Genomic DNA, 21,741 nt, shown 5'->3' on the forward strand with positions numbered 1-21,741 from the left:
GATCTAGCTATCCCCATGAGCCTTAAAAAAAAAAAAAAGGATTATTTATTACTTTACATACATACCCACCCAAGCTATCCTTTCCCCTGGTGTAACTCAAGCTCCTCTTCTCTCTCAACTGGCTGTGGCAACACCCATTCCACCAAAGGATTTCCTACAGGACAGAAGGGGATATTGGGAATATGCAGAGGTCATTGTTCACATTGTTCTGGGGCGGTGGGGGGGTGGGGAGGGTGGGATGAGAGGAGAGGGGTTGATTTAGGTTGTTGTTAGTACATCTAATATTGCATCTCAGAGAAGGCTGAGCATATTTTGCTCAACGAGGTAGTGAGCCAGATACAAAAACAGACGGAGCTAATAGAATTACTGATCAATGAGCAAATGAGAGAGTGCGAAGACTTTGGTGGTGTGCAGAGATTAACCTGACTAATATCAAGACTGCAAAAGGAGAAGAGTATTTGCTTTCCTGCTCTCCCTCTCTCTAGGAATGAGAGGGGTCCGATCAGGAGGAGCCAGGACGTACAAAGCAACCATCCCCCCAAGAACTTTTAAGAAGTTCCAGGGGCACCTGGTGGCTCAGAGGTTAAGTGTCCCACTCTTGGTTTCATGACTTGGGATCATGACTCAGGTCATGATCTCCCAGTTGGTAGGTTCGAGCCCTGCATCGGGCTCTGCACTGACAGAGTGAAGCTTGCTTGGGATTTTCTCTTTCCCTTTCTCTCTCTGCCACTCCCTTGCTCATGCTCTCTCTCTCAAAATAAATAAACTTAAAAATTAAAAACAAGTTCCTTATGTGGTCCTAATGGAAATCCTGGATTGAAAACCACTGATTTCTGTGTAGCAGCTATATAAAACACAATCCACAATTTATGGTGTTTTTTTTAAAACGTTATTAGTTGATAGATGATCTCAAAAGAAACTGATTACCGTGACAATCAGGCCAACGTTTTCCACCATCTGTCCAAAGCGTGCCCTTGTTGGGGAGGATTGCAACTCACCCACATGTTATTCTTGCCTTCAAGCCAAGCAGGTTGCGCAAACACAAGCCTCCCTCCAGTCAGAGATGCTGCTGGGATGCTGTAGCCAGTGAGTGGAAGTGGTGTAAGCGATGCCTCCAGCCATGGGGATGCATTCAGCGCTCTGCTTTTTTTTTTTTTTTTTTTTTAATGTTCACTTATTTTTGAGAAAAAGAGAGTGCGTGTGGGAGAGGCAGAGAGAGAGAAGGAGACAGAGGATCTGAGTCATGCTCCTCGCACTGACAGCAGAGATCCCAATGCGGGGCTCAAACTCACAAACCCTGAGATCATGACCTGAAATTGGCTGAAATCGGACGCTCAGCTAACTGAGCCACCCAGGTGTCCCCAGCGCTCTGCTTTATTAAAGGGACTCCAGTGCAAAGGCACATGCAGGACAGGTGGCAGTTTACAGGCGGCAGGAGCCAGAAGAGCTTTCTATCGAAGCTCCTGTATGCTATACCAACCCAGGGTCCGCTCCAGCTTAGACAAACGCAGCCTCTGCGGATCATCTGCTTCTCACAGCATGGCACACGCCTCCTGCTGGATGCGTCTTCACAGAGCACAGTCTTCACCAACTTCTCCTCAGGTGGCACCTCTGGGAGTCCTGGGAGAGGAGGGAGGGAGGGCATTTTATATCAGTCTCTGTATTGTTTCTAATAGCTTTCACACAGCCATGATGTTCTGACTAAACTGCTGGGCTCTCATGGGATGGTCGTTTTATGTAAAACTAGTTCCCTTGTGGCAAGTTCCAGAAGTTTCCCACCAAAGGATGTCTCACAATAGGGAATAAGATGGAAAACTGAGAAGCGATAAAACGTGGACTGGATAATTGCAGTGATAAAAAATAATAATAATGGATGGTCACGTGAGCAAGGACCCTGCTATGGAAGTTCACAGGCAAATGTGTAAATATGTCGTCTGGGCTCTGGACAGATAAACATGTGGGCACACATTTGCATGCGGGCACACGTTTGCATGCCTTCATTTCCCACACTCAGACCGGGGTTCCCGAGCACTACTTCTCCAGCTTTGTGGGTCTGCCTCAAAGAGCCGCTGCCACGTTCTCCTTAAAGCTTCTTCCCTCCTCTCTCAAAGACAGAAGACTAAGCTGGCTCCACATCTGGTGTTTGATAACACTAACATAGGACCCGTTCTCTTGTATGCAAAGTGTCATCCCATATCTTGGATTCACTTATTCATTCTACAGGCAGTCACTGACCGTTGACTTTGGCAAAGTTTACATAATGGTCTTAATCTTGAGCCTTAATCTCCACCTCCTGATGCTCTCCCCACCCTACACAAAGTATGTCTTCTGGTTTCCAAACTAAATGTTGGCATTCTGTATTGGAAAGATGAGCGGGACTCCTGGAAATCAAAGCGTACCTATGGGGTTCTCTCCCTGTTATTTTAGCCTCAGGCCATGTAACCCAGGTGGAACAGCAGGTAAAGAGATCTGGCAAGCAGAGAACCCCAACCAGGCAGACCCCAAAGGAGGCACCTAATACATTTCCTAACGCTAAAAACAATGGATCAATGCATGTAAAATTTGTTCCCAAGAAGTAAATCTTTTTACATTTTTAGGACAAGAGAGACATTTGAAATTTGATTTGCATTCAAGTCAGGAGATGTGGCAGGCAGTGTCCTAACCATTTATGGTGGGAGACTCAAAATGAGGGGGGGAAGGCAAGAGGATCTGAGGTGCTCAAAGCTTCCTGACCATCTGAGACTTGTTTTTTTTTTAAATTTCCTGTATTCTTGTTCAAAGTTTCTTCTTAGAGTTAATAAATTCAAAAGTGTTGAGACTTGAAATTGATTCGTATCTGTACAACATTCTTAACTGTGTAAATACTCTTTACGGGGTATCTAGTAAGCTCAGAAAAATACAGCAAATGGATGATAGTTTTTGTTCTAATTTTTTCTTAGAGTAAAATGTAAATATATAAGAATGTAAAATGTAAATATTCAGAATAACTTACTTGAAACACATTTTACCCAACAAAACTCATCAGGTAATTTGTTCTTATTTACTACTCTTTTCATTGTTCCATCCAATTTATATGCTGCAAAATTGTGGGCTTTTTCTATTTCATCCCTTTTTGGTAAATAAGGTAAATATATCCATTTAAAATCAGGAGCTTCATCAAATTTTATTTTCTAATTTCTTATGTCTTTTATTCAATGTGCTTAAACCAACCAACCAAAAAAAAAAAAAAACCGGTTCACCCATTTTTCCCACCCCCACCCCTCCACCTCTGGCAACCACCAATCTGTTCTCTACATCTAGGAGCTTAATTTTATAGATATAGATAGATGATAGATATATTTTTTTTAGATTCCATATATAAGAGAGATCACACGGTATTTGCCCTGCCATGTGAGTTTTGATCAGTCTTAACAAAATCCACAGTTTGCCAAAGCCTGGAACAACTCAAATATCCATCAAGTGGAGAATGAATAAATAAGTTTATTTATGGTCTTTCATTCAATATGACATTAGGGAAGATAAATAAGATGCAGTGAAAATGAATTTTGTAAAATGACAAAAATTATAAAATTTTGTAAATTTTGTAAAAGGGTAAGTCATTCAGCATTGTAGAATTAAAGAAATTAAAGAAGCCAGACATACAAGCTCAGAAAAGGCATGTTGTGTGATTCCAATTCTATAAAGTCCAAAAGTCAACTGTGGTGTTAGAAGTCAGAGGAATGGTTTCTGTTGAGTGGGTAGAGATTGGGAGGAGACGCTAGGAGGCCTTTTGGGGTGCTATTAGTGGTCTATTTGTTAACCTGGTTATAACATGGGCATATTCACTTTGCAATAATTCATTGAAGAGAATACTTATGATTTGGGCAAATCTTATGTGTGACAGTCTTTAAAGAAATCCAAATCTTGAATTGGGCCCTACTTGTATCCATCAAGAATTGAGCTTGCCATAGCTACGTAGGTCCTCAGAACAACTGCCTAGCATGATGATCCATTTCTAGAGTCAGGAGAAGTGAGTCAAAATTCTGAATAGAACACTGGGGCAATAGTGGCAGATGAGGCAGGCCAGGTTGGGTACTGCACTCAGGGGATCACCAGGTTTTGGGGAGCAAGTCCCACAGAGCAGTAGAGCTGAAATCCCCTGCATTCAAGGTTTGTTCAGGGGCTAAGTAGGGCAGAATATGCAGATGGTGAGTACACAGTAGGTCTACCAGTGGATAGAGAATGGGGAGTGGTGCATTGGGAACTGAGAGCTGTTATTTTTAACTCTCAGGGGCCACATGGCCTCCCCTCCTATGGTTCACCCTTTCCACTCTGGATAGCGGGATCAGCCCACACCGTGGGACTGTGGCCCTGATTTTCCATCCAGGGAGAGTAGGTCTTGTTTCTTAGAAAGGCAAGCTGTGAGGCCTAAATTTCCAGACTTTTTTTTTCCAACTGTTGGCGTGTGTAGAAGAGACTTGGCTTAATGGAAGAGGGTGATGAAGGGAAGCTTTCAGAAAACATGGCCTGGACAGCATCAGCATTGATGCAGAACAAAAACGAGGAAGAAGGGAGATTTTGTGGAGATCATACCACCATGGGACATAGCATTGTGGGAAAGTATATTTGAATAAGATAATCGGAGGTGGGAGAGCATGAAGATGGGGTGGGGCGTGGTCTTTGAGGATTCAGAAGCAAGGCAGCTGGTCACGTGTGGCTGACTTCCCACAAACCTGCTCTTCATTTCCAAATCTTGAACTTTTATTTTTATTTTTATTTTTTGAGGTTTTTTTTAAATATAATTTATTGACAAGTTGGCTAACATACAGTGTATACAGTGTGCTCTTGGTTTTAGGGATAGATTCTCATGATTCATTGCTTACATACAACACCCAGTGCTCATCCCAACAAGTGCCCTCCTCAATGCCCATCACCCATTTTTCCCTTTCCCCGGCCCCACTCCATCAACCCTCAGTTTGTTCTCTGTATTTCAGAGTCTCTTATGGTTTGTCTCCCTCTGTTTGAAACTATTTTTCCCCTTCCCTTCCCCCATGATCTTCTGTTAAGTTTCTCAAGTTCCACATATGAATGAAAACATATGATATCTGTCTTTCTCTGACTGATTTATTTATGGCAGGATTTATTCTTTCTCATTGCCAAGTAGTATTCCATTGTATATCTAAACCACATATTCTTTATCCACTCATCAATTGATGGACATTTGGGCTCTTTCCATAATTTGGCTATTGTTGATAGCACTGCTATAAACATTGGGGGTACATGTGCCCCTATGAATCAGCACTCCTGTATCCTTTGGATAAATTTAGTAGTGCTATTGCTGGGTCATAGGGTAATTCTATTTTTAGTTTTTTGAGGAAACTCCACACTGTTTTTCAGAGCAACTGCACCACTTTGCATTCCCACCAACAGTGCAAGAGGGTTCCCATTTCTCCACATCTTCACCAACATCTGTTTCCTGAGTTCTTAATTTTAGCCACTCTGACTGGTGTGAGGTGGTATCTCAATGTGATTTTGATTTATATTTCCCTGATGATGAGTGATGGTGAGCATGTTTTCATGTGTCTGTTGGCCATCTGGATGTCTTCTTTGGAAAAGTGTCTATTCATATCTTCTGCCCATTTCTTCACTGAATTATTTGTTTTTCAGGTGTTGAGTTTGGTAAGTTCTTTTCAGATTTTGGTTACTAACCCTTTATCCGATATGTCATTTGCAAATATCTTCTCCCGTTCCATAGGTTGCCTTTTAGTTTTTTTGATTGTTCTCTTTGCTGTGCAGGAACTTTTTACCTTGATGAGATCCCAATAGTTCATTTTTGCTTCTATTTCCCTTGCCTTTGGAGACTTGTCAAGCAAGAAATTGCTGCAGCCGAAGTCAAAGAGGTTGCTTTCTACTCCAGGGTTTTGATGGTTTCCTGTCTCACATTTAGGTCTTTCATCCATTTTGTTTATTTTTGTGTATGGTGTAAGAAAGTTGTCCAGTTTCATTCTTCTGCATGTTGCTGTCCAATCTCCCAGCACCATTTGCTAAAGAGACGGTCTTTTTTCCGTTGGATATTCTCTCCTACTTTGTTAAAAATCAGTTGGCCATACATCTGTGGGTCCAATTCTGGGTTTTCTTTTCTGTTCCATTGATCTATGTGTCTGTTTTTATGCTAATACCATACTGTCTTGATGATTACAGCTTTGTAGTAGAGGCTAAAATCCAGGATTGTGATGCCTCCCACTTGGTTTTCTTTTTCAACATTACTTTGGTTATTTGGGGTCTTTTAGGTTCCATACAAATTTTAGGATTGTTTGTTCTAGCTTTGAGAAGAATGCCAGTGTAATCTGGAGGGGAATGAATTGAATGTATAGACTACTTTGGGTAGTATTGACATTTTAACAATATTTGTTCTTCCAATCCATGAGCATGGGATGTTTTTCCATTTCTTTGTGTCTTCCTCAATTTCTTTCATAAGTTTATTCTAAAGTTTTCATCATACAGATCTTTTACATCTTTGGTTAGGTTTATTCCCAGGTATTTTATGGCTTTTGTTGCAACTGAAAATGGGATGAATTTCTTGATTTCTCTTTCTGTTGTTTCATTATTGATGTATAGAAATGCTACTGGTTTCTGTATATTGATTTTGTATCCTGTGACTTTGCTGAATTCATGTATCAGTTCTAGCAGCTTTTCAGTGGAATCTTTCGGGTTTTCCATGTAGAGTAGCATGTCATCTGCAAAAAGTGAAGTTTGACTTCTTCTTTGCCAATTTGGATGCTTTTTTATTTAATTTTGTTGTCTGATTGCTGATACCAGGACTTCCAACACTATGTTAAACAACAGTGGTGAAAGTGGACAACCCTGTCGTGTTCCTGAGGAAAGCTCTCATTTTTTCCCCCATTGAGGATGATACTAGCCATGGCCTTTTCATATATGGCTTTTATGATGTTAAGGTATGTTCCTTCTATCCCTACTTTCTTGAAGGTTTTTGTTAAGAAAGGATGCTGTGTTTTGTCAAATGCTTTTTCTGCATCTATTGACAGGATCACATCGTTGTTATCCTTTCTTCTATTAATGTGATGTATCACATTGATTGATTTGCGAATATCAAACCAGCTATCCAGACCAGAAATGAATCCCACTTGATCATGGTGAATAATTCTTTTAATATGCTGTTGAATTTGATCTGCTAGTATCTTGTTGAGAATTTTTGCATCCATATTCATCACGGACACTGGCCTGTAATTCTCCTTTGTAGTGGGATCTCTGTCTTGTTTGGGAATCAAGGTAGTGCTGGTTTCGTAGTATGGGTCTGGAAACTTTTCCTTCCATATCTATTTGGAACAGCCTGAGAAGGATAGATATTAACTCTGCTTTAAATGCCTTGTAGAATTCCCCTGGGAAGCCATCTGCCAGGACTTTTATTTGTTGGGAGACTTTTGATAACCAATTCAATTTCTTCACTGGTTATGGGTCTTTCCAAGTTTTCTATTTCTTCCCAATTGATTTTGGTAGTGTGTGGGTGTCTAAGAATTTGTCCATTTCTTCCAGATTATCCAGTCTGTTAGCATATAATTTTTCATAGTATTCTCCAATAATTGTTTGTATTTCTGTGGTGTTGGTTATGATCTGTTCTCTTTCATCTGTGATTTTACCTATTTGGGTTCTCTCTCTTTTTGAGAAGTCTGGCTAGGGGTTTATCAATTTTGTTTATTTTTTCAAGAAACCAGCTCTTAGATTCATTGATCTGTTCTATTGTTTTTTTGGAGTCTCTATTGTTTATTTATGCTCTAATCTTTATTATTTCTCTTCTTCTACTGGCCTTGGGGTTTCTTTGCTGTTCTTCTGGTTCCTTTAGTTGTGCTGTTAGGTTTTATATTTGGGATTTTTCTTGTTTCTTGAGATAGGCCTGGATTGCAATGTATTTTCCTCTTAGGACTGCCTTTGCTGCATCCCAAAAGGTTTGGACCATCATGTTTTCATTTTCATTTGCTTCCATATATTTTTTTAATTTCTTCATTAATTTCCTGGTTGACCCACTTATTCTTTAGTAGGATGCTTTTTAACCTCCATGCATTTGGAAGTTTTCCAAATTTTTTCTTCTGGTTGATTTCAAATTTTGTAGCATTGTGATGTGAAAATATGCATGGTCTGATCTCAATTCTTTTATATTTATTGAGAGATGTTTTGTGACCCAGTATATGATATACCTTGGAGAATGTTCCATGTGCACTCAAGAAGAATGTGTATTCTGCTGCTTTTGGATGAAAAGCTTTTGTTCTGAATATCTGTCAAGTCCATCTGGTCCAGTGTATCATTCAAGGCCATTATTTCTTTATTGATTTTCTCCCTAGATTATCTGTCCATTGTTGTAAGTGGAGTATTAAAGTCCCCTGCAATTACCATACTCTTATCAATAAGATTGCTTATGTTTGATTAATATATTTGGGTATTTAATGTGGGGGGGGCATAAATATTTACAATTGTTAGCTCTTCTTGATTATCAGACCCCATAAATATAATATAATGCCCTTCTTCATCTCTTGCTATAGTCTTTACTTTAAAATCTAGTTTGTCTGATATAAGCATGGCTACTCCAGCTTTTTTTTGACTTCCAGGAGCATGATAGATGGTTCTCCATCCCTTCACTTTCAATCCGAAGGTGTCCTCAGGTCTAAAATGGGTCTCTTGTACACAGCATATAGATAGGTCTCATTTTTTTATCCATTCTGATACCCTATATCTTTTGATTGGAGCATTTAGTTTATTTAACATTCAGAGTTATTATTCAAAGATAGGGATTTAGTGTCACTGTGTTATTTCATGCTTGTGGTGATGTCTCTGGTCCTTTGTAGTCTTTGCAGTGTTCCACTCACAGACTCCCCCTTAGTATCTTTTGCAGAGCTGGTTTAATGGTCATGAACTCCTTCAGTTTTTGTTCATCTGGGAAATCCTTTATCTTTCCTATTCTGAATGACAGCCTTGCTGGATAAAGGATCTTGGCTCCCTGTTTTTTCTATTCATCACATTGAATATTTCCTGCCACTCCCTTCTGGCCTGCCAAGTTTCAATGGACAGGTCTACTAGTACTCTTACCTGTCTACCTTTGTAGGTTAAGGCCCGTTTGTCCCTAACTGCTTTCAGAATTCCCTCTTTCTCTTTGTATTTTGCCAGTTTCACTATGCTATGCTGTGGAGACCTAATCCTGTTAAATCTGAAGGGAGTTCTCTGTGCCTCCTGGATTTGGATGTCTGCTTCCTTCTCCAGGTTAAGGAAGTTCTCAGCTATCATTTGTTCAAGTAAACCTTCTGCCCCTTTTTCTCTCTTCTTATTCTTCTGGAACTCCTATGATACAGATATTATTACATTTCATTGAAACACTTAGTTCTCTAATTCTCCCCTCATGGTCTAGTATTTTTTTATCTCTCTTTTTCTCGGCTTCATCATTTTCCATAATTTTAAACTTCTATTTTACTTATTCTCCCCTCTGCTTCCTCCATGCTTGCTGTCACCACATCTAGTTAATTTTGCACCTCATTTACAACATTTTTAATTCATTATGATTATTTCTTAGTTCCTTGATCTCTTCTGTCTTCTATACTTTTTTCAAGCCCAGCTATTAATCTTATGACTATTGTTCTAAATTCTTGCTCAGATATATTGTTTATATCTGTTTTGAGCAATTCTCTAGCTGTCATTTCTTCCTGGAATTTCTTTTGAGGAGGTATATTTTGATTTGTTCATTGAAGTAACCCTGGAAAAAACATTTTTAAGGTGGGGGGGATGGAAGAAGCCTTATCCCATACAAAGAGAGTAATGACAGGGATGAGAAAAAAGAAAAGAAAAAAAATTAACCAAGCAGAAAATCAGAGAAACTATATGGCTTAATCCACAGAACGAGAGAGAAAAATAAAGAAGAAGTAAATACAGAAGAGGTGTAAAAAGAATAGATTAAAAATGTCTCCTTAAACAAACCAACAACCAGAATAAACAGACTAGAGAAGGGAAGAAATAAGAGGAAGAAAAGGAAGAAATAAATATATATTTTGATGGATTTATATATATAATTGACCAAGAATCAAATCAGAAAATGCAAATCCACTGAACCGATATCTGATGGTTTCTTGGAATCGGTGGCAGTGCTGGTCTGGAGAAGGGGCCATCTGGTTCAGTCAGTGTCAGTCTTGCTCCAGTAGATAAGCAGTTACCAGGCACAGAGGAGCATGGTTTGGTGTAGGTGGGTCCTGCCTCCACTGTGGGCCCATTGTCCATTCCCTGAAGCCCCACCTTGTTGGTGATAGGGAGAAAATTGGCAACACCCCTGTCTCTCCTCCCCAGACTGGGTGTCCCAAACCACTCTGTTGAGACCATCCTCACAGTGCCCCAGTTTGTTCTGCTCCACAGTCTCCCAAGCCTCCCAACTCTCAGGTGGGATTCAAACCCCAGTGTCTTAAAGGATCCCCCTCTGTGTGCCCTGCTCCTGGGGTTGTGCCACTCTGCCCAGCCAGCTGACAAAGGGCCTCTGGTTCCTCACAGTGCCACGTGGACACGAGCGGCACAGTTCGTTCCATGTCTAGAAGGATCCTGCTCCGCATGCCCTGGTTCCATCCTAGACAGCCAGATGACAAAGAGCCTCTGGCTGGCAGGTGCCTGGAGGGTCTTTTGTCCTTGGAGCAGCTATTTGCTTTATTCCCACAGCACAGAGAGGATTGCTGTCTCTAACTGCACCTCAGACTGGCTACAGAGCCCAAGGCCGGCTCCCCTCCTCCCCAGGTGCGCGAATAGGCAGCTGGCTCCAGTCCAGAGAAAGCCCCAGTTAGAAATTTGTTCTTTGCCTGTTTTTTTCTGTTTCCCAGCCCATGGTTTTTTCCTCTTGTCCAAATACAATCCTATATTTCCACAGCCTCTCTTTCCCCTCCTTTTGTCTCTCCACAGAAGGGGATCCCTTCCCTCCGTTCTTATGCCACCCTTTTTATCTCCACCAGTTTGAAATCATGTACCTCTGGCCCGCCACGTTGTCCCTGTGGGCCCCTGGAAATGTTTCTGTCACTCTGTAGCCCGGATTCCTGGAATTCCAAGTCTTCTGGCCTCAATACTGCTGTGTTTGAGGGACAAGGGAACTTCAGGTCCCAATATTTCTCTGCCATGTTGACTCCTCTTTCCAAGTCTTGCATTTTTAAACCACAGTCACACCCAGGGAGCTAGTGAAGAGTGAAGCCAGTATAATTGTCTTTGAACTGATGTATGGGGCTGATGTTTTCCTGTTTGGAATGCATCCATGTATTTGGAGCAATTTGCCCCTATAACCGTCTCTAAAAGCGTCTCTAAAAGAGGGTTGTGGACCCTCTTTGGGTGTTCCAGCCCCAGTTGGGATCCATGAGGAGGTCCTTGATCAAGATCTCGCTTGCAGTGGGGGCTGGGAATGGGTGCATGGGAGGGTGGCTTAGAGAAACAAAAAAACAAATTTATCCCTAGACTAGCATTTACCAGACATAAAAGTATGTGTAGTTCTGGAAAAAACACAGTATGTGAGCAGGGTTAACATTAGGCATGGCTCCCTTAGGTTAGCAGCTGTGATTTCCCTGCCATGTGAAGGTGTACTTTCCCCACTGTGTTTGCCCTGCTGGGAATAAGGTGCAGGATGAGTTGAGAAATTACTGATGAAGCACAGTGACAACACCGCTAAGAGTCTGTCTAATTCCCCGGCATGGGGATTTCAGGGCAGCAGAAAGTGAGTGGTGGCTACTAACCAGATTCCAAGACAGCTGAGGAAATCCCAGAGGAAATGAGTTTGTTTGTTTGTTTGTTTGTTTGCTTTTCGGTTCGTAAAATATTTCCTGAAAGCATTTTTATAGGAAAACTTTATTTAAGAGAGTTTCTTTGAGCCTGGACCAGCACATGGAAGTACGAGCATTGGCAATGTCTGCTCCTACCCGCCCCCACCTTGCCCTCCCCATCCAGTCATTTCTTTTGCAAATCACTTGGAGCCTTGACTTGGCAGAGCTGTCCAGACAGCATCTGACCTTGCCTAAAAATTGTGATTTATAGCATGTTGATCTCAAGCATTTTAATGCAATGCCCCAAAGAGCAGAGAAGTCTCAATAAAAGGATATTCTAGAACTTCTTCAGTCAGTGGGCCAAATCCCATCCCCAAGCCAGGATGAGATAGATCATAAGATCTCCAAGACAAAAGAACTCTTCCAGGGCTATATGGACCTATTGAAGCTGGATTTGTGAGAGCAAAGTATTATGAGAGCACAAGTAGGCCCCGCAGCCTGACTGTCCTGGCTCCATGCCTGCTCGGGGCCTGGCGTGCTGCTCACTCGGGTCCCTTGCTCTTGTCCCCACTCTCCCTGCCATAGAAGGAGGAATTATTGCACTGTCCATCACAGACTGTCTGCAAATAAAGCTGATTCTCAGAGGAGCTCAGATTTACTACATTTCACTCTCCCAATGGCATGTGACTGAGGGGTAACCATGTGTTACCCCTCTCTGTACTTCAGTGTCCTCACTTGTTAAAAGGGGAGGTAATAGTCTGTGCCACTCATGGGGCTGCTGTGAAGGCTAGATGAGGTGCAAATGATTACGACACTTAGCACAGTGACTGTGCTCCAGACATGGTAGGCATGATTATTCCCATCATGAGCCTCTAACCACTTGATTTAAATTAAATGGCCTGAGGAGGCACCTGGCTGCTTCAGTCAGTTGAGTGTCCCATTCTTGATTTCGGCTCAGGTCACGATCTCACGGTTCATGGGATCGAGCGCCACATGGGGCTCTGCACTGACAGCCTAGAGCCTGCTTGGGATTCTCTACCCCTCTGTGCCTCCCCCACTGTGTCTCTTACATGCTCACATGTGCATGCTCTGTCTCTCTCTCTCTCTCTCTCTCTCTGTCTCTCTGAAAATAAACATGTTTTTTTTTTTTTAAGTTAATTAATTAAATGATCTGAGAGCTTAGATGGGGCAGGTGGTTTAGAATGTGCAACCTGGGAAGGAGGAGGCATTAAGAAGGAATCCTGGAAGAGTAACTAGAAGGTCCCCAAAGAATGACATGCTGGCTGCCTCACAGGAGGCCATTACTAAACCAAGAGCCCCAAAATAAGAGGGTTACTTGATGGTGCCTAGGTACCCCAAATCTCTGCTGTCACTAGGATTTCTACTTCCCAGTATGCCTCGTAGGGAGTGGTATCAGGTGGAGAAAGCCTTCTAGAAGTTGTCCCTTAGATGGTATCCAGCTGGTAGGTGGGGAACCCCCCACTCTGGCCAGGAGGAATGGGGGAAGGCTGGTCTTTTCAGGGTTCATCAAACAACACTCAGCCATTTCAAATGTCTCAAGACAGGCAGCCTTGCCTCTGGACGGTCTTCCCTTGATTACAAAAATCATAAAATTTAAAAGAAAATATATGCCATGTGTTTCCAAGAATTTACACTTAGTTCATCAAATCCTTTGTTTTCTGAGAGTGTTTTGGAGTCCAACACGACTATTGAGGCTTTTTCAAATGTCTTTAAAAATGCTTTTTTTTTAAAGAAGGACATTAGAAGGCTTTGAAATTTGTTCCAAGAGTAAAAATAATAATATTAATAATAAATTGCTCAAAACTCTCAACCCCTGCAGGTTCAAAATTTACTTAACATTCCAAAACCAATAGACTTGAATTATTACGGGGGTTGTCATTTCTTGAAAGAGGAAAAAGAAAGAGGCTCACTGGAGTTCACTGGGCGGTTCTCAGTTGTGCCCATGGCCCAGCCGACTTCTTACTTAGCTTACACCTTCAGAGGAAGCCCCCCCCTAACTTGGCATCAATGAGGGCAGGTTAAAGTCATACTGAGGGTACTTGGCTTTTCAGCCTGGCTTATTTTTGACTGGTGGATCAAAGCCCTCCAAGAATGGCTCTCTTGTGGGGCACACGATCTGTGTCACATAACATTGGTGGTGTATTGTTAGGTGAGCAAAGAGTGGAAACAGAACAGTTTTTCTTTGAGGTGTGTGTAAATGAGCGGCTGCCAAGCAGCTGCCCTTGAACGCTGTCTTCTGGTGACCTCTGGTGGTAGAATTTGTCCTAGCATGTGTGCATGTATGCTTCTGAGCCAAGCCATCCAACCATGTTACAATTTTCCTACATTCCTTTCCTGCTGTTTTGTCATTCATGTTAGGCAAGGAGCAAGAATCAGTTGCAAACACCCAGAATAAAGTGGTGCATGTGCCTGACCAGACTGTTATTTCACAAAAAGTTGCCTGGTGCCTTTTCTTTCAGTGAAAGCCTGATACATTTCCTGTAGAAAGAGAAAAGAAGCTAAAATGAAGGAAAGTGTGGCATCCACAATTTTCGTTTCGCTACTTTTTCTCAACACCAGACTCCTGAATGGTAAGTAAGAGACTGTCCTGCTCTCTTTAATTCCATGGGGTGTTTCTTGAGAGGGTGGAGAGTCCATATAGTCCTCTTGTACTGCAGTTACAAGAAAGGAAAGTGTCAAAGTGATTTGCTGCTATTAATTTGCAGTATTTTTTTGGCACTAAAATTAATGCAGAAATTAATGCAAAGGAAGCAATGCGGTGAATGCAAAGGCATGTCCCTATGTTGTGCCTTCTGTCCTCACTCTGGGAATGCAGTGAAGCCGCTGTATGAACAAGACCAGAGTCTCAGTCCAGCCTTCCAGCTACTACTAGCTATATATGGAACCTTGAGCCAATCACTCAATCTCTCTGGGGTTCCGCTTTTTCAAAGTGAGGATAATGATGTTCCCTCCACCTCAGATGAAATAATATATATGTGGAAAATCTTTGAAAAAGTGTAAAGAGATAACAGGGATTGCTATTACATGGTCGGAAACATATAGCCAACTCTGTTGTCTGTGCCCGTGGGAGAAATGAAGTTCACAGAGCCAGCATGCTGGTAGGTACATTTCGGTGCCGCCACCTCTGTGTATCTTTGGGTGTGGATACTTTTGTATATACTTCTGTGTATTAACTTCTCTATGTGTATCTGATTGCAAATGCTTCTCTGTGTATACCAATGTAAGTATACGTCTGTGTGTGTACCTCCATGAATGTGTATATTTCAATGTGTGTACCTGCCTGTGCTCTCTGAGTATGCATATGCATGTATGTCTTTGGGGGCGGGGGGGTGTGCATGTGTGTGTTTGTGAGGTGGGCTCTATGTGGGTATTTGTGTGTACCTGTGTGTATGGTGCCTATGTGGTTGTCCCTCTGTGTGCACTTTATAAGGATAGTGAGACAGTCCATTAATTTTCACTGTGTCCGCTAAAGTGAATGAAAGGAACATTTGACTAATCATAATTTCACAGCTGTGCTCTCCTCTCTTGAGTTTCCTAGAAGTACTATGAATAACCAGTGAAATGTAGAAGAGATAAGCTTCCAGAGAGAAAAGGACAATAGAGATCAGTATAATCCATGAGGAAACTTGAAGTGCTCAAATAATCATCAGTTGCCTTAATTGTCTTCTGAATATACTCATTATTGAGCCATAAGTTTGGGGGGGGGAGAGTTGGTTAATAAACCTTTCTGTCCCACACACTCCTTCCCACCCACAACAAAACACAGCAAACAAATTGTTTCAACCTGTGAGATTGTCTTGAAGAAATTTTCCCTGGAGGAGGAATGATGTTACAAATATCAGCAGACCTAAACCCAGGCGGGCTGGCATGGATTCCAAGGTTTTCTGTAGTTCTTTGACGGTTTTCAGGGGGACTGGGAGCCAGAGGTAGCTTGGCTCCCGCTGACATGATTAGCCCAGTGTCCTCTGCCCATCCTATGCACCTCATCATATCATTCCATGAAATTCTTTCTGGCTAGTTTTGCCTGGTACCCCTTCTTCCATGCCTGTCCTCCTCCGACTTGCCCTTTCTGATCTGGTGCTCAGCAAGAAATTCTGGCCCAGGAGCCAGCAGGAGGGGGGTGGGGGTGGTGGGGAGGGGACAAGTGTGAGAGAAAACAGACAGAACCCTCCCTCCCACCGAGTTGCTGAGACTGACACCTTTTGAAAGCTCTCCTCTCTGCTGCTGACTTTCTCCACTAAGCTCTAGCTCAGGCATCCAGCTTGGGGAAAAAGGAGGATCAGCTGGGGTTCTGTGGATGGGCACGGTGGCACTCCTAGCCCAGCAGCACAGGGCAAACTCCCAGGGCCACTCTTTCCCCTCTTTGGACCTGACAGATAAGGAAGAAGAGAGGGGGCAAGCTCACCAAGAGCTTTGGGGATTAAGCAAGTAAAAAACCCCATTCTCTTGACATTATATTTTCCACATCACCTCATTCAGACCTTCTAGCTCTTGTATAATAATGGTAGCTGGTAACCAGGAGGGCAGCTCTCCACTCCCTCACCTCTTACCATGCCTCCCACCCCCAAAAGAGTCATAAAACTACAAGGAAGCCCTTTGCCACTCACCACAAAAAGACCCAAGGGGAAGGGGGAAAATATAAGACAAAAGGGACTAAAAAACAAGATTCAGAAATGGGGGTGGAAGAATGAGGAGACAGAGGGTGAGACTGGGTCAGAGGTCCAAGCCAAATGGAATCAAAGGAAAATGAAGGCCACAGATTGAGTCAATGGTGTGGGAATGGCAGAAAGATGGAGATTTGTGAGCAGATGAAGTGCCAGAGAACCCTGTTTCAGCAGAGTGTCCCCAGGATGCTGGTGCCTGGGGGAGAATTCTTTCCACAGTCACCCTTATACTGTGAGATGGTGTCAGTTTCATAGACTCTGGGATTGAGGAAGGGCCACGTCCTCTTCAGTCCATGTGTACCCTTATAGTCAGTCACCAATCCCAGTTAGTTTCTTACCTCACAGGACGTACAAGCACAGGCATACACACACACACACACACACACACACACACACACACACAGCTCTGTCTCTCTGTCTCTCTCTCTCTCTCTCACACACACACACACACACACAATCACACACAGCTCTTTCTCTCAGTCCTGCCAACATCCGGGCAGCCCACAGAGGAATGTTACCGGATGCTGACACTGTGGCATTTCTGAGCAACCCACCCCTAGGCCTGCTCACCCCAAGACCTCATCACTGGGCTGGTCCCACGAATCTGCTTCTGTCACCAGCAGGATGGTCGAATGGTTGAATGCACCCTCATCTTTACCTCAGATGCTTCTGGCTTTTTCTAGGACAATCACCTCCTGGAAAACCTGAGATCCTTAAATGTCGTTCTCCTGAAAAGGAGACATTCACCTGCTGGTGGAAGCCTGGGGAAGATGGAGGTCTCCCTACCAATTACACACTGACTTACCACAAGGAAGGGTAAGTTTTCTTCTGTGCTATCAACCCACATGACCGCTCTCAATCTCCCAGCCCAAAGAACACTGGTTCTGAGTTAGAATTGCCACACTTCCCTGGATTGACACTAGTAAGGCTCCTACCACTGGGGCAAAGAACTTACTGTTCATGTCCACATTCTCGTGTTAATGTCCTTCAGGAGCTCCCTAGATGCGCATAAGCTCTTTTGCCACCCCAGAAATATAATATGGCATTGTTTCCACTGCCTGTCTGAAGCTTAGGTTGTAGCCCAAAGTCACATATGAATCGTTCCTGAGTGCTCATTAGTTTTAGATGCTTATCTGTAAACCTTGTGCCATGTGTAATTTGTCTTTTAGTAATTGTTACTTTTGCGATATAAGTGGATTATCATGTAATCCTTAACAACCATGGTAACGTTAGGTTTTCTAACTTGTTTTGTGACCAAGTAAAGAGCCCTCAAAGCAAAGGAAGGTAAGGACTTTTCCTTAGCGTTTGCTGATCCAGGATCCAGGATCGTCCCGGGGGTGTATTTGGAGCTAAGGTTTCAGTGAGGGCTGAACAAGGTCATCTCCAGGGGAAGATTTTGTTTTACTCATAATGAAACCTTTCTGGAAATCCCAGGAGGGCTGTAGTCCTGTGGTTGCAACAGCTGGCCCACCTCCCAAGGACTGCACTTTGTTGGACACAAAGCTGTCATCCCTTCTGGGACCCAAAGGAGGATGCATGTAAATAGATTTCAGGAACTCACACGGGTGACTGGAATCAAATACACCTTCACACCTTGTGGCGGGTCTTGCAGTGAGGCTGTGAAGTCTAAATGTGAGCAGCCCAGTGAGCCACCTGGTCCTGAACTCTCTCTTTTCTGAGTCCCTTGCCTCTGTTGTTGACTTAGTGCAGTCTGAAATACACCGACATCAATTTTTATCCTCTATTTCATCTTTTGTTAATGAAATGTGACTCAACACCTATGTGCAAGAAATGCCGCGTGTGCACAACCCGCAGGGTATGTGTAAGGGGGAGAGTCCCATTTCCTGAGATGGCCCAGTGGCCATTCTCTGAGTAGGGTGGCACCTTGGCCATTGAAAGTGCAAGTGTTTATTGGCAAGGGGCACAAATCACAAAGCCCACAAACACCTGCCGAAGGGAAGTGACGGTGAGAAGCAGGGTCGCTGGGGACCTGATGTAACTCTTCTATCACCATCCCCAGCACCCTCTTTCCTGTATCACTCCCAGCTGACATGGGCAGGACACAGATGTTGGGGGAGCCATTCCTTAGCTCTGGTATTTGTATTGGAACATCTGATCCTCAAAAGCCAGTGTTAATGATCTATTCAGAAAAAGACTAAAAAATAAAAATAAATAAATAAATAAATAAATAAATAAATAAATAAGAAAAGAAAAAGACTAAACTCTTTTTACTACTTTCTTATTCACTGCTAATATATCACTCATTGCAGAGAGACACTCACACATGAATGTCCAGACTACATAACCAGTGGCCCCAATTCCTGTTACTTCAACAAGAAGCACACCTCCATCTGGACAATGTACATCATCACAATAAATGCCACAAACCAGATGGGAAGCACTTCCTCGGATCCACGTTATGTGGACGTGACTTACATAGGTAAGGGGAAGGGCGACAGGTAAGGAATTTGTTACTCCGTTATGGATTTGCCAGTAGTCAAACTCAGTTTGAGTCTTCTTGGCTTTTGCACGCGTCCCACAAAAGAAAGATGAGAAAATTTACAATACCCTGCTCAACTGAGTTTTTCAAACCAACTTTAATTGAGTCATTCATAGCAGTAGGACTGGCCCTCGGGATCCTTGTGTTTCTGTGCTTTCCCTTGACCCTTCTTCCCATCCTCTTGCATCCAGAAGGAATGTTCTATTTATGCTTCCCTGCAGCCCTCCTCCTGCAACCAATGTCCCCTTCTCTCTTATTTTGTCCCTCCCAAGGGAAGACAGAGCTACCCCACAGAATAGCACCTCTCAGGAGGTATTCATCTGCTTCTGTATCCAAGGAATTACTCCAACTGACTTGCCCCAGATTCAATTTTCAGTATACGTGTGCTCAGCAACTGGAGCCATTATTTCAAAAATAAATAATTTGGGGAGTGAATACTTGAAGAGCAGTCTGAAGGCCAAGAGCACAAGCACAAAGTTTGGAGAAGTCATTAGCAAAGCGAAACAAAGCCAACCTGAGAGCTGCTTCTTGCTTTGCATGATCAGCAGTGAGCTACGGGACAACTAGGCATAACTGTAGTGGCCTGGATGGTTTAGCAAGGGTGACAAAAAGTATCTTAGGACAAGAGATGGCTTGGCCAGGCCTGAGTTCAGCCCTCATCTTGGGTAATAGTCTAAGGAATAGCTAATTAGGCTCATGGTTACCCAAGTCTTCCTGATTTACCTACCACCACTCAATAAGGAAAATCGGATTAGGATTCTCAAGTGTTCACTTGCATATATATCATCCCATTGGTATCGTATCAGTGGCTTATCCTGAAAAACTAAAAAAGCTTCCAACACCAACCAGTGCACACTTGAATATTTTCTTCCTGCAGCAAATCATTGGAATGAGCATGGGCTGGGAACTGAATTCGATCTTAGTTTAAGAAACTCAGAAAGGCAACCCCACTGGCAAGTAGGAATAAATTAAATTCTAGTCATATAAATTACTTGAGATACGAAGCCTTTAAGATGCTAAGTGCCAACTAATTCCTTTGTCGTGGGCTTTTTCTTACATTTTTAACATTTGAGGGCAAAACAGCAAAAACAAAAGAAGTTCTGAAATGAGCAGTTGCTATAATGAGAGCATTCACAAAAAAATGGAATCACTAAAGAGTAGGACCTTTAAAAAGTGAAATCAATGAGGGCATCGATTTCACATGGGCTCTGGAAAACAAATTCTCTGGTGAAAAAAGTGTTGGGCCGTATTTTCCAAAACAATGGAAGGAGGGTTTATGGAACTCTCCTCCTATGGGGAGGGTCAAACCCTCCTATGACCCTGCAGCATCCAGTGCTGGTAACAGGCCATAGAAGTTCATTTAAAAATCAGTGTGCACTACAGTACATTTTCTATCAGCTGGAGTCTCATCCAGTGATAACCTGCAGTACAGAATGACAATATTGGCAGATAATGTCTCAGAAATAGATTGTGTTGTTGCTGATCTCGTTACTGCCATTGAATAATATTTAGCGATGTTGAAGACACTTGAAAGGAGTGATTCCCAACTGGCGGCTGTTTTGCCCCCCGCAGGATAGTTAGCAATTACAGGAAACATCTCCACATAGTGCAACCTGGAGAGGAGGGTTGAGGGAATTACTGATGTTTAATGGGCAGAGGCCAGAAACGCTGCGAAGGCTCAGCATCCTAGACACACACCCCACTGCCAACAAAGAAGGATCTGGTCCAAAATACATAATGCTGAGGTTGAGCAACTTTGCTTTAAAGGATTCGTCGTAAACATTTTGTTGGCATTTTTGCACAAATAGTTTTTGATCAGAGGCGTTTCTCAGTATTATGTTTAGCTTAAAACCTTTGTAGATGATGTTTGTTTAGTAAGTACATATCATCCTTTCAGGAAGTACAATCACCCTTAGTAACAAATAAGCATTAGGATTGGTGGCAAATTTTCCAGAGTTCACTTTTTTAGCTAACTGTAGATTATAATCCCAAAACACTATAGTTAACACACACATCCCAAACCTGGCATGGAGAATTATTTGAGAAGGTAATAAATGAATAGAGAAAATATTACTGACCAGCAGGACTGAGATTAGGGGAAGACAAGTTGGTATCCAAGGCACCTCACTCTTAAGGGGGGATTCACAGACCTGTACTTAAAGGAACCTCAGAGTAAGTGCCTCCTTAATTTTTTGAGACAGAGTACAAAACTCACCTTTGTACTCATTTTAAAATGTTCAATCCAGTGGTATTAGTTCATTCACAGTGTTCTGCAATGACCATCACTATCTAGTTCCAGAATATTTTCACCACTCCAGATGGAAACTTCATACCCATTAACCAGTTACTCTGGATTTCCCACTCTACCCCAACTCCAGAGCAATCACTAATCTGCTTTCTGTCTCTATAGATTTGCCTATTCTGGAAATTTCAAACATATGGAATCAGATAGTATATGGCCTTTTGTGTCTGGTTTCTTTCACTTAGTCTAATGTTTTCAAGATTCATCTATTGTCTAGCATATGTCAGTACTTCCTCCCCTCTTATGGCGGAAGAGTCTTCCATTATGTGGATATTAACCCATCATCAACTGATGGATGTTTGAGTTGTTTCCACCTATTGGATGCTATGAGTAGTGTGCTATGAACACTCAGGCAGGAATTTTTGTTTGAGCACCTGCTTTCTTTTTTTTTATATATGAAATTTATTGTCAAGTTGGTTTGCATACAACACCCAGTGCTCATCCCAACAGGTGCCCTCCTCAATGCCCATCACCCACCCTCCCCTCCCTCCCAAC

General features: G+C 42.6%; 1 protein-coding gene across 2 annotated transcripts in view; it reads left to right on the forward strand.

The window, feature by feature from the left end:
- PRLR (prolactin receptor) overlaps window positions 1–21,741 on the forward strand; it is a 171,500-nt gene that overhangs the window by 140,247 nt on the left and 9,512 nt on the right. For both annotated transcript variants that reach the window (XM_042952211.1, XM_042952219.1), the window contains 3 exons: window positions 14,240–14,350; window positions 17,128–17,260; window positions 18,715–18,884. In XM_042952211.1, coding sequence (XP_042808145.1) covers window positions 14,284–14,350; window positions 17,128–17,260; window positions 18,715–18,884 — 370 coding nt within the window. In that variant the 5' untranslated portion in view covers window positions 14,240–14,283. The remainder of the gene's footprint in view (window positions 1–14,239; window positions 14,351–17,127; window positions 17,261–18,714; window positions 18,885–21,741) is intronic.

This window comes from Panthera leo, chromosome A1, assembly GCF_018350215.1.
Source record: "Panthera leo isolate Ple1 chromosome A1, P.leo_Ple1_pat1.1, whole genome shotgun sequence".
Taxonomy (NCBI): Eukaryota; Metazoa; Chordata; class Mammalia; order Carnivora; family Felidae; genus Panthera; species Panthera leo.